The sequence below is a fragment of the Amaranthus tricolor genome, chromosome 12 (genome assembly GCF_026212465.1).
Source record: "Amaranthus tricolor cultivar Red isolate AtriRed21 chromosome 12, ASM2621246v1, whole genome shotgun sequence".
NCBI lineage: Eukaryota > Viridiplantae > Streptophyta > Magnoliopsida > Caryophyllales > Amaranthaceae > Amaranthus > Amaranthus tricolor.
Genome location: NC_080058.1, coordinates 3,787,853 through 3,802,055, shown reverse-complemented (window position 1 = coordinate 3,802,055; position 14,203 = coordinate 3,787,853). Strand labels below are relative to the sequence as shown.

The 14,203-nt window shown below is 37.0% G+C and overlaps 1 protein-coding gene across 6 annotated transcripts; it reads right to left on the bottom strand.

The window, feature by feature from the left end:
- Positions 1–1,529: 1,529 nt before the first annotated feature.
- LOC130797224 (uncharacterized) lies at positions 1,530–12,748 on the bottom strand. 6 transcript variants are annotated; one of them, XM_057659733.1, is made up of 5 exons: positions 12,513–12,748; positions 9,765–9,922; positions 5,367–5,450; positions 1,998–4,507; positions 1,530–1,912 (listed from the first exon to the last, which is right to left on the bottom strand). In XM_057659733.1, exons 3-5 carry the CDS (start codon positions 5,367–5,369, stop codon positions 1,876–1,878), a joined length of 2,550 nt encoding a protein of 849 aa, XP_057515716.1. In that variant the 5' UTR covers positions 5,370–5,450; positions 9,765–9,922; positions 12,513–12,748; the 3' UTR covers positions 1,530–1,875. The 6 variants fall into 6 exon arrangements, with proteins under 6 accessions (XP_057515716.1, XP_057515720.1, XP_057515719.1 ...); XM_057659737.1 differs by having other exon boundaries at positions 5,375–5,450; XM_057659736.1 differs by having other exon boundaries at positions 1,998–5,450.
- Positions 12,749–14,203: the final 1,455 nt, after the last annotated feature.

The window sequence follows — 14,203 nt, the reverse complement described above, 5'->3', positions numbered from 1 at the left end:
TCTAACTTTCAATTTTAAGCGCACCAACACACTCTTGGGGACCATAAATAACCATTTGACTGGGACTCTCTCAGTAATGATCTAATGAAATAATCAAGCTTTTTAACTATAATACGAACATGATTGTTTAATGTTCAAGCTGTTTAATGTTAATTACTCTTTAGTTTTGATTAATTATTTCTTACTTTTTACCTTAACTTTCAAGGTGTCTATAAAATGGGTTTTCTACACCTATTTTCATTCCATTACTTCTTTGATCATGGCGATGCCTCATCAGATTGAGAACTCTGTTGTTCCTCTAAGTGATGATAGCCTTCCCGTTTACATTTATAATATAAATAGAATTTCCATTAATACCAACCATGTCAACAACTCCTTTAATATTCAAATCGTCAATAACAATGGTGATTCAACTGCTGAAGAAGATGGCGATTCAGCTGCTGAAGAAGATTATTGTGAAGCTTTATTTATAAAGATGTCTTCCAACTTCTCTTTCAAGAAACTCTTCCTACCTTTACTTTTTACTATTCCACCTGGACTTTACTACTTCTTCAAATGGTTCAAACATACATAACATCATTGGAGCTGTATGTCTAATACTTTTGTTTCGTTCATATATATATATATATAGTATTCTGGCTTGTTTTATTTACTGTTTGATCTGCATGTTCATGAGGGTAATCTTGTAGTCTTTGTTGTTATACTACCATCATAAAACTCCATCAAATTATACTTCTACGTAATTTCTTCTAGTACTCTGCCAAATTTTTGAAACAAGATCAAGTGATGATAGAACAGCAATTTCTTCAAAAATCAGAAGGATTAAGAAGAAAGACAGAACAACAAATTCCATAATGAAGAACCCAATCGAAGACACATAAAAAAATAAATAAAAGAATAGGACGAAAAAACAAAACCATACAAACAACGTTCACTTACGGTGAGGTCAAATTTGACACGTGTTATTACTTGATTTGTCAATAAGCCCTGTACATAAAAGGACAAAAAATTAGAGTTTTTTGTGATAATAGATAAGAGTAAGTCATAGCTTTGAAAAAACGTGTATTCATTTCAGCAACACCTATTACTTTAATATAGTCAACTGGATAGATAAATCAATGCTTGTTTTTATAGCCATAAAACTACGCGGGGAGTACTATAATCCTTAGCAAGTGCAATTATTTGCACGTATTCATGGCCTTTATAATTTTTTTTGAGGTAGTATTAAGTCCCTTTTGCTTGATTTTGTGATATAATTGTGTAATTTCACTGAATGGAGCAAAGAAAAGCAAGTGAAGTGATTATGCTTCTTAAGCTGATACACAAATTAAATTAAGCGCTTTAATCAACTGAATACATTGAGCATATTCCTAGAATAATGCTTAAAAAAAAAAAATTTCCCACTTTACCTAATTTGGGAAAGTATTTCCCAGAATACCATCCACGTGGAAAAGTATTTTTTTTTTTTTTTTCCAGATAAAACCGCCATCTGAAGTGGCGGTTTGCGTTAAGGAGAAAACCGCCATCTAATGTGACGGTTTGGTCCAGGTAAACCGCCACTTCATGTGGCGGTTTGCTTGTGATTTTAATTTTTTTTTTTTTTTTTTGTTTGCCTTAATTTATTTTCTTTTTCTTTTATTTTAAAATAGTGAACGCAACATGCATTAAACTAGTTCAATACCATCTATTCCATAGTAATCAATTACAAACCGGCTTGTTTTGAAAAAAATAATTATGAAACCAATGCAAAGATATATTACAATTATGGAAACTCATACAAGAAGTTGAAGTCATATAAGAATATACAAAGTTTGTTAAACTACAATCCCGACCCCTGTTGTTTTGCGCACTGGTCGATGAGATGGTTTGAACTCGTCAACCTCCGCTACTGGGCCCGGCATCGCCATGATCACTGAAACATACATAGGTGTTATAAAAATCATTTAAATATTATCAGATTCAACATGTTGTTACGAAATTTAAAAAAAAAAACATACTTTGTTGACCTTCGAGGGCATGTTTTCTTATTATGACCACTACATCCACAAAAGGTGCACGAGTTACGAGGACGCGTCAACGGTGCATCCATTTCGTTCCGTATACGAGTTGATCGCGGACGACCCTTTGCACGCTTCGTTGAGGGATCTGGAACAACTGTAGGACCATTCCAAGGATCGCAAGTGAACATGTCTGGAACGGGCATGAAAGACTTCTTATATGTGGATACGTATTTTGTAGTGCGAAATGAAGGGTCCACAAAAGCATCGTACGATATGTTACGAGCTCGACATACTGCAAGAACATGTGAGCACGGTAACTTGAAGATGGTTGGTTTCTGACATGTGCATGACGTTGCTGTGAGGTCAACCATGTAGGATTTTCCACCTTTTCCTGCTATCCTGTTGCCACAACCAGTGGTGACCTCGAATATCCCACGTACTGTGTCATATATCCTAACATCATGAAAGCGTGCTTTTTCAGCATTCTTATCAATCGTATCACTTGGTTTCTTCGCATACACATGTCCACTGTTTAATCTGCTTCTCCCTAAATCCCTCCTTGTGGCAAAGTATTCGTTTACCCGGTAGAATGTCATCCTAACTAATGAAGTGATTGGGAGTGACCTTGCCCCTTTCATAACGCCGTTGAACGCTTCAGACATGTTTGTAGTTCTCACTCCATATCGATGCCCACCGTCATGAATCAAAGTCCATTGGCGCTCGGGAATAGAACCATCCACTAAGTACTTGTACGCGTCCTCATTAAGCTCTTTAAGGCGATTCATGTAGAAATTATACTTCCGAATCTTTGTCTGTTCAGAAGCTTTTCCAAATAAGTTCTTAACCGCTATGTTTTTAAACTTCTTATGCACGTTTGAAGCTAGATGACGTTTACAAAACCGATGGAATGCGTATGGTTCTTCCCAACGTTTTCCAACTCTGTTCATTGCATGCAAAATTCCCCTGTGACGATCAGATATAACACATAAGCCATCCCTCTTAGTGACATAATGCCTTATACAATCCAAGAACCAACTCCATGAGTCGTTGCTCTCTCCCTCCACAACGGCAAAGGCAAGTGGGAACAACTGAGAATTTGCATCTATGGACATACCAATCATAAGTGTGCCTCTGTACTTTCCGTACAAATGTGTACCATCTATAGAAATGAGGGGACGACAGTGGGAAAAACCCTTAATGGATGGTCCGAAAGCCCAGAAAATTCGCTGAAACATCACTTTGGTGGGATCCATTGTCGGTCGGACTTCCCATTGTACCACTGTTCTTGGATTAGATTGCAATAATGCCTGCAGGTACCTTGGAAGCTCCTCAAAGGACTTATCCCAATCCCCAAACACTTTTGTTATAGCCTTATTCTTGGCCAACCAAGCTCTCTTATATGTTATAACAAATCCGTATTTACTTTTTACAAAATTAACGATTGACCTCACCTTAAACGCTGGATCAACTCTAATCATATCCACGATAAGATCAGCAACAAATTCAGAAGTAAGGAGGGGATGGTCGTCACTATAATGTACTGAGCAATCTTGAATATGACCCTTATATCGCACAATCTTAAAAGATCCCGTTGCGGTCATAACAGCTCGCATCCTCCATTCACAACCTATATCCTCCGCATTAGTGCATTGGATAACGTACTTTGAAGGCTCCGACTCAATTACACGGAAGTTTCTATTATTAGAAATCGTCCATGCTTTAACATTCTTCTTAAGATGGTCTAAAGAGCTAAACTCTTGTCCTATCCTAAAGTCTCCATTTTCATTCATGGAGTTATCATCGTTCCAGGTCATCCATGCATCAATCAATCTTTGATCAACCTCATCAATTCTAAGCCAATCTTGAGATGGAGCACCATCTCTAATCGCTGCATCTAGAGCTTCTCTTCTTTCATCATCCTCTTCTGAATCAGAATCAATATGCTCATCCTCCTGATCTAAAGAGTCAACCTCGTTCGCATTAAGGCTACCAAAGTGACTCGTGGAAAAGGTGTTCATTACACCACCACCAATGCCACGTGAATGAGTTGGGGAGGTAATCTCATCCAAGTGCTCACTAACGTAATTCGGGTTACTTAACATTTCTGTGAATGTATCATGGCGTACACTAGGACCTGATTCTGGAAGTTCCATGCTAGTCATGACTTCCCTCGCATTATCCAAATTTGCAACCAATTCAACATAAACCTCCATTGCCGTTCCAGGGGCTTGTGATGCCGCATAAGCAAGAGCACTTATGCTTTCATCATTCTTAATCGGGACTAACACATTTTTCCCAGTCACCGGATATTTCATCTCCAATTTTAACATAAAAGAGTTGCGATCACAACTAATTACATCATAGACTTTGCTAACAAACACCTCAAAAGTCGTATTTTGACGATGGATAAACATCACTGTATTTAATCCTCCATTATACCCAACATCGGATCCAGTATAACTTACTTCCCCACCCCAATACACTATAACGGGATAATGATCCATATTCTGCAAATACAAAGTAATAAACTTTCATTGAAGCATATTATCAAACACTTTATATGCATACAAACCAAAACCTAAAATTCAACTACAAATGTGTAAAATGTAAGCTTATATCATGAGAACAAGAGAATGCAACAAACAATCAACGTATTTATAACTTCAATTGACAACAATAATGAACAAAAAAACAATTTGCATATTGAAAAAAAATTAGGGTTGTTATTCATACCTTAAATGAGGATGAAAATGATCTACTACACAAGGAAAGGAAGAGAATGTAGTTGATTAGTTTACTTGAATGAGAGAAATTGAATATTTGAAGTAAATGAGAGTGAAGAAAATTTGAAGGAAGAGCAGCAGCCACGAAGATGCAAAGCGGAATAAGAAATGAAGTGAACAACTCGAAGCTGCTGTTTTGTACTGCTACAAAACCGCCACTTCAAGTGGCGGTTTACCCTATTTTTTTTTTTTTTTTAAAAAAAAAAAATATAAAAACACCAAACCGCTATTTGATCTGGCGGTTTGCTTAGACTCCCTAAACAAAACCGCTACCTGAGGTAGCGGTTATATTAATAAAAAAAAAAAAAAAAAAATTTCGTAAAAATCCTACGTGGACGGTAGAGTGGGAATTACTTTCCCATTTTAAGGAAATTGGGAATTATTTTTTAGTTTGGCAATATTATGGGAATAGCCTCTAATTCATTCAATCAGCTAATACAAGTAGGAATATAATAGCGCCACTTAACTAATTATATACCTTTCAACCTACCATTTCATATATTAGCGATTACAAAACATCATTTATTCATATCAACTTAGCTTTTAAAGTCACACATATAAGTTGTTGACAATAAAGATATACCATATTACCAATTGCACGTCCAGGCTACAAGTTACAATGGCACTATCCACATCCCCAGCCTGACCTTCACAGTTGTTTCACAACCTGGAAATAAGGCATCATTGTGATCTACAACATTATATTAAGGATGAAATAAAAGAGAAACCAAAGACGCAATACACATCATAATGGGATATTTAAGATACTCATCCAATAGCAACCAATAGGTCTTCGCAATATTCAGCATCGACAGTCAATCAACAGTAACAAAAGCAGCATCAACAACAAGGAAGCAGCAGAAATAGACCAACCACCACCACTGGCGCGAAGAAAATCAAAAGCAAGCGAAGAAAATGAAAAAATAACATTGACAAACCATTTAGAATACGTATTTGGAAATCTATATAGTACAACAATACATCCATAAATAGATTAAATAAATTCATTTTCAAATAAAACACAAAGGATAATATTCGAAAAACTATGTTGTATAAGAAATGGTTTTCAAAGTTACCCAACGAAAAACTTTTCAGGTGTCCTTTAACAAATTTGTTTTAAAAATATTACCTTGTAGTTAATTTCAGACCATTAATTATACTACTAACTTGCGCAGGGTAGTCATGTGCCATTGTTTACACCTTGTGAAGCACAAATTTAAAGAAATTACCCAATAAACCTAATCAACTCAAAGTCTCTGGCATCTAAAATAGTGGGGAAGGAGGTATTTCAATTCTACTGTTATATTAAGGTTTTTGGTTCATAGCTTCATTGCTCACTTTCTTTGATGAAATTTTATAAAGTTTGGATTTTTATCTTATGGGTAGTATGGTTAATTGATAGTGGACAAAGCAGAGTGAAGGAGACTGTTAATCTATTGTTAGCGGGAAAGGATTAGCTGCTTATTCAAAAAAATGATCAACCTTTTCTTTTTCCACTTCTTTCTATCCCTTTTCTCATCATCATCTTCTTTGGATTCTTCCTCATCTTCATCGCCATCAACAATAAAACCATCATTCTCACACTCATCCTGTACTTCTGTTACAAAAGATAGTGTTAAATTAGGCTGGACTTATTGTGAATGCCAGCATATTAACGGGGGAACACAAGTGCACACACTTCATAAGCCAAGGAGACATATACCATCCCAAAACCATATGGCAATGGAAAGAAAGTCTCTAATAGCTTATAAAGCGTGCACTCCTTTTTCAATTTATCGATGTGGGATAACTCATCCCAACACCCCCCCTCACATGCGAACCCCCGTCAAGTTCGCATGTGGGAGTAATCAATTAGGGTAGGAACGCCATTCTTTTCGAACCTACCATTTTTTGATCGAACCATCGGCTCTGATACCATGATAAAATAACGACTTAAGAATTAAGAATTATGATTAGGGTTTTTCTGTGTTTGTTACACACTCTAATCAGTGAATTTGCTCCCTATTTATACACATTTAACCACTATGCTAATTATGGAAGAATGGTAAATATGGCTAACAATCATCCTAAAATAATTCAGTTGCCTAATATATGAGATCTCCTAAATATTCTATGATATTCTCATATTCTGTTTTCCTACAATAAGAGATCTCATATATTCAGTTTCCTACACTCCCCCTCAAGTTAGGTCGTAGGATCTCCAATGCCTAACTTGCTCAATGCTTCTTCAAATGCTTCGGCTGTAACAGCTTTTGTGAGGATATCTGCAAGTTGATCTTTAGATCGGACTAGTGGGAGACTGATAATCTGATTTTCAAGTTTCTCTTTGATAAAGTGCCGATCAACTTCAACATGTTTTGTTCGATCATGTTGTACCGGATTATTGGAAATGCTAACTGATGCCTAATTATCACAAATCAACTTGCATGCTCCCTTAGGTGGAAAGCCTAGTTCGTATAGAAGTTTTCTCAGCCATAGAATTTCTGTTACCCCTTTAGCTAATCCCCTGAACTCCGCTTCAGCACTAGATAAAGCCACTACATTTTGTTTTTTGCTTCTCCAAGTAACCAAGTTTCCTCCCACTAGAGTGAAGTAACCAGATGTAGATTTCCTGCTGTCTTTGTCTCCTGCCCAGTCTGCATCAGTGTAAGCCCTAAGATCCAGGTGACCATTATTTCTGAACAATACCCCTCGATTACTTGTCCCCTTCAGATATCGGAGAATTCTCATTACAGCTTCCATGTGTTGTACTTGTGGACAATGCATGAATCTACTAACGACACCCACCGCATATGAAATGTCAGGGCGAGTGTGAGCAAGATATATGAGTTTTCCCACAAGCTTCTGATATCGCTCTTTTTCCGCCTTTTCTCCTCCATGTTCAGTCTGTAACCCATGATTGACTATTATTGGTGTTTCTGCTTGCTTGCAGTCAATCATTCCAGTTTCTGCCAAAAGATCAAGAATATATTTTTTCTGATTAATGAAGATCCCTTTCTTTGATCTTAGGACCTCTATTCCCAAAAAATATTTTAGGTTTCCTAGATCCTTCATCTCAAATTCCAAGAACAACTTCCTTTTTAGACTTTTAATCTCCTGTTCGTCATTCCCTGTGATAACCATATCATCTACATATATTATGAGACAAGTGATCTGATTCTCCCTTCTTTTGAGGAACAAGGTATGATCTGAATTACTCTGCCTGTACCCGAACTTTTTCATTGCCGCCGTGAACCTCCCAAACCAAGCTCTAGGTGACTGTTTTAGGCCATATAAAGCCTTCCTAAGTTTGCACACCTCATTTTGTCCGAAATCATCTGCAAATCCTGGAGGAGCTCTCATATAAACTTCTTCCTCGATCTCCCCATGAAGGAAAGCATTCTTTACATCAAACTGGTACAGTGGCCACTCTTTGTTAGCAGCTATAGACAACAGAACCCTGATAGTGTCAATCTTTGCAACTGGGGAGAAGGTTTCAGAGTAGTCTATCCCGTATGTTTGAGTATATCCTTTCGCAACAAGACGGGCTTTGTATCTTTCGATTTTCCCATTTGCATGATACTTAATGGAGAACACCCACTTACAGCCCACAGTGTTCTTTCCTCTAGGTAAGACGCATTTCTCCCAAGTATTGTTACTGTTAAGCGCTGCAATCTCATCCTCCATGGCCTTTTTCCACCTTGGATCTTTGAGAGCTTCATTAACGTCTCGGGGAATTGTATTGTGGTAGAGGGAGGCTTTAAATGCAACTGCAGATTCTGATATATGAGCAACATTTTCACCTTGACTTACTGGATACCGGGAGCGGTGTGCCTCATACTCCGGATCATATCTTTTAGGGGGAACTCCCCTGGTTCTCCTGGGAGGAAGCTCATATCTGCAATTCTCACTAGCAGAAGGTATACTAGAGGAAGATACATCATCATTAGTAACAATAGGAGTATCATAGATTGGATTAGAGTTTACCTCCATCTCGGAAGTGTTCTGGGACAACTCGGACAAGACAGGAGTAGTAAGAGAAGGAGGTAGTATTAATGTGTTAGTGGATACATCGATGGGATTACCTACTTCCTCCTTGTAGTCAGTAGCAAAAGGATGTATTAACCAGCTTAAGTCTTCATCCTTTCTCTCCCCCTGAAGACTATGCTGGGAATAGTAATAGGATTCCTCAAAGAAGTCACAATCAAGAGTAGTATACATTTTGTTATGAATAGGGTCAAAACATCGATACCCCTTTTGTGTAGCTCCATACCCAAGAAAAACACATTTGATTGCCCGTGGCTCAAATTTATGTCGAGTATGAGTGGGTAAGTGCACATACAAAACACATCCAAAAATACGGGGGGAAAGAGAGTGAGAAGAGGGAATGGTAGTATGGGATCGGAGAGCTTCAAGGGGAGTTTTAAACTGGAGTGTTTTGGTAGGAAGACGATTTGTGAGGTAAGCGGCAGTAGAGATAGCTTCGGGCCAAACATGTGCAGGAGTTTTGGCCTCGAACATTAAGGCTCGGGAGATTTCAAGAAGAGTACGGTTCTTCCGCTCTGCAACTCCGTTTTGTTGTGGAGTATAAGGACAGGAAGATTGATGGATAAGGCCATGGGTGGAAAAAAAGTCTTGAAATTTTTGGTTTATGTATTCCCTCCCATTATCTGATCGAAGAATTTTGGGTTGTGTTTGAAATTGGGTTTGAAGCATATTATAAAACTTGACAAAGGTATCAAAAACTTCATTTTTATGTTTAAGAAAATAAACCCAACACATTCGAGTACAATCATCCACAAAGGTAACAAAATAAGATAAACCATGACTATGAAATGTAGGAGCAGGACCCCAAACATCAGAATGAATCAAATCAAAAGGTTTATTACTACGAGACATACTGGGAAAATATGACTGTTTGTGACTTTTAGCTAGCACACATGCTTCACAGTTCAAAGTTTTATTAAATTTATTAAACAATGGAAAAAGACGTTTTAAGTACCCTTGTGAGGGGTGACCTAGACGCCTATGCCACATCCACATTTGCTGTTCGTCCGACCCGTGAGTAAGCAAAGTATGACCCTTGTGAGTTTCCTTGTCCACATAATACAGACCTCCTTGCTCAGTACCACGCCCAAGGATCTTCCCTGTCCGAGTGTCCTGCACAATACAAGCAGTAGATGTCATGAGGACAGTACAATTAAGTTCTTTTGTTAATTGACTAATTGATAATAATTTATGAGATAAACTAGGAATTAGGAGACAATTTTTTAAATGTAAAGATGATGAAACATGAACTGGGCCGGCTTGGTGGACTTCTACACTCTCCCCATTAGCAGTTTGTATATGAGTTCGGGTTTTATCTCCAATGGATACGAGATCATGAGGGTCAAATGTCATCGTGTCTGTTGCCCCGCAATCGAATATCCATTGTGATGAGGAGGTGTTACAAAGGAGCCCAAAACCGGTTGGGCTTATAATATTGGGCTGATTTTCTTTAAAGGGTATTAGGGTTTTGTGGGTATAAATACCCACATTTGGAAGGTTATGAAACCCTCCCTCACTGGTTTCTCTTTCTTCCGTCCTTCCCTCACTGGTTTCTCTCTCTTCCGTCCCAGTTTCTGTCTTCCTTTCTTCCATTGTTGTTTCTCCTGTGTTACCTTCCATTGCTCTTTCTCCCTTAGTGTAGTGGGTAGTGTCAGGCGCCGTGGTGGTGGAGACGCCAGTGGTTGCATGTGCCTTGCCGCCGGTTCGTGACTGAGCCTTGGTGGCGGCCTTCCTTTGCTTGTGTTCGTCCCACCACTCCGGAAAGCCTATGAGTTTAAAGCAACCTTCCTTTGTGTGTCTTGTTCCACCACAGTGACTACATTTGAGGTGGGATTTATCCTCATCTTGCCGGTATGACGATTTTCCTGACCGGTTTCTTGCCACTAGCCCACTACCTATTTCTGAGGGACTTGGTCCCAGTGATGAAACATGGGTCATGATCCCACATCTGTTGACTTCTCTCCGGATGGTGGCGTAGGCTACTTCCACGCTTGGTAGTGGGTCTTGATTAAGTAAGTCTCTCCTTTCTTTGTCAAAAGTGTCGTTGATTCCGGCCAAGAACTGGAACAACCTTTGTTTTTGTATGAAAGTGTTGAATATGGTTATGTCTTCAGCACATTTCATAGGATTGGGCATTCGACGATCAATTTCTTTCCACAAAGTGTCTAGGCAGCCGTAATACTCTTCGATAGTCCCCTGATTTTGTTTGATTGAACTTGCTTTTGAACTTAGATCGAAGATCTGAAGTTCATCATGACCACTAGCCAAAAGCACAGAAATCCCATTCCATAAGTCATATGCTGTTGTGTAATCTAGGAATTGGTTTATGAGTTCAGATTCAATATTTGATATGATCCAGGACAAGACCATTGAGTCTTGTTGTTTCCATTTCTGATAATTTGCATCAGTTGGTGAAGGAGGGGTGTCAATGATGTGCCTGAGACGCCCTCTTCCTTCAAGGGCTATTTTCATTAGGCGACACCATTTGGAATAATTCTGGTAATTTAATTTTTCAGTGACTCTTAGATCTGGGATTGATTGTTCATTTGCTGTATTGGTTTTTTGCAATTTTTGAAACAATTGGAACATTTGTTCCAATTGTTCCATATTCATAAGTTGCTGGTCTGTATTGGGCTTTGATTTTGTTTCAGACATGTTTAGGTTTTGTGTTTAGTTTGGGTTTGTGTTTGATTGGTAAATGATGATAGCCACAGTGTCGCCGGTCCCCGGAAAACACCTCATGAACATTTCATCTCTTGCACATTTAGTGGCAACTAACATGCACCCAATCCAATTGCAACAATAAAGTATTAATGTAAAACTGAGAGAAAATGAATCGAATTGTGTTTTCATCATATTCCACTCAAAGTAAGTTTCAGGAAAACATAGAAGGAAAGTAACAAGTATAAAAAAACATTAGCAGTTTTTCAAGTAGCATCACTAATACTCCATTTGCGAAGACGAACGCATCATCTCCTTCCTCCAAAAACATGTACCAGTTTTTCAATTCAATAGCAAATGTATATTTAAGCCCTATAGAAATCACAAAACTATGATATTAGGATCCATCATTTGACCTTAAATGTCTAGCTCGGATGACAAACATAAAACCGATACAAATTTTTTTGGACATCCCAAAGTACTATTTCTATATGTGACTACTAATTCTGAATTGATGGCCAACGATTATAAATCAAGATTTGGAAAGTTAGGTTACAATCAGAAGCTACCATGAAGCATTAAGAAAAATAAATTTATAGAAAGGTTGTTGCTCTAAAGAAATGCAAGAAACTCAACAATAATAATTCTAATCAAAGAATCTTCAAAGTTTCCCTTTTCTCATTATATATTACGAATAATTATCAATTGGCAATGAAATCATATTGCAAAAATATGGTTTTGCTCATAGTCGTGCCATCTATAAATGAAAATTGGGCAGTCATAACTTTCTCAAAATTCATCAAATATTATCCACAATTCTGATATATAGCGTAACAATTAGCAACCCTTAAACATATCCACAAATATATCATTGTATAAATCCAGCGAACCATGAAAAATTCCTATAACCCACTTCCACATTGGCTCATGATTAAAAAAGAGATTAAAGTTATATACCCAGTTTCATTGAAGTTAATATCACTAAAAACAATCATAAAAGAAACCTAAATTTTCATTCAAAAACCAAAATCAATGATCTTACCGTGATGATTTGGGTAGCCTTGAATTGATGATTCGCTTGAATGATCTCGTTGCAAGCAGGGGCATGTGTCACATACTGAATGCAAACTGTTCATTAAATTAAAAAATGAACAGTCAAAATTCTTCCACTGTCTTTATATATGTAAGAGATAAGAGATTTCAAACATAAAATTTTGGATTTTTGCAAAAGTGAGACATGCCAAATGCCAGCCAAGCCATTTGCTTGAAAGGATTATTATTGAGGAATCAACAACTATCACAGATGAAAAGATTTGCATTAGGCCATCCTTACTCATGACCTAAAAAAAAGAGTCATGTTACTGTTTATTAATTTTTCTCTCTCTAAAAATTTCATCTTTCAACCTAATTTTATTAACAATAATCTCTTTCAAAAGGTCATCTTCCTCTCTTTCTTACTTTTTTTCTACCCCACCATAATTTCTCTCCCTTAATTTATCTAACATTTATCTTTATTTTTTTATAATAATATTTTCATGTACAAAGTTAATATAATTTTTTATTTGATTAAAATAGATCAACTATTTTATAATTTAAAAAAATATTCTTTTAATAAAAATAATAATTTTTAATAAATATAAATATAAATATAATTTTTAATAAATATTTTTTAATATTTAAGAAAAATTCGTTAACTTCAAATTAAATATTACAATGCACATACATAAAATAAATACAAAAATTAAAAAACTAAAATTTTAAATGATACATTAATCGCAGTTCTCTCCAAACTTTTGCCAGATATTTTCAACCAAGTCATCTTTTAAGGATAAATGTGTTTGTCGATCTTCAACATCATCCTTATTTGCCAAGAATCGATTGATATCAACAATTCTATCTGTGTAATACTCAAAGTCATCATTTAATCCACTTGTACCTTTTGGGCAATCTCCCATGAACTCTCTACCATCAGCATAGTGTTGCAACCAAAAAAGGCATGCCATATCCATAGGTCATGATCGGCGACAGCTTCAAGAATTAATGTTGCAACACCAGCTCGGCCTTGATATTGCCCTTTCCATGCTGTTGGGCAATTCTTCCACTCCCAATGCATGCAATCAACACTACCAATCATGCCAGGGAATCCTCGTTCTTCATTAAAGGCTAATAATCTCGTCAAATCTTGTGGTGTTGGTTTTCTCAAATAATGTTGCCCAAATTGGTTGATTATTCCCTTTGTGAAATGAGTGAGTGTTTTTCGTGCTGTGCTTTCGCTAATTCGGAGGTACTCATCTACTTGATCAGCAGCCACCCCGTATGCTAGCATACGAAGAGCTGCAGTACATTTTTGTAAAGAACTTAGACCTTTTCTACCAGTTGCATCAATGTTGGTAGTGAACCATGGATCGTTGTTGGAGACAGCTTCCATTATCCGTAAAAATACATGTTTCCTCATCCTAAACCTACGTCGAAACAATCGAGAAGAATATGTAGGATTTTCAGCAAAATAATCATTAAATAGTTGGGAATGACCTTTTGAATGGTCTCTTTGAATTCGACATTTTTTTTTTGTTCTCACCCTTGGTTGTAGTGTTGAAACAATGGGAGGAATTGCGTATTGAAAGGCATAATCAACCATATTATGTATTAGTTCATTCTCTTCGTCAGAAGATGAAGAACTTGAAGTGGATGAGGCAAAATTAAACTTAGAAAAGCTCATTTTAAAGTTATACA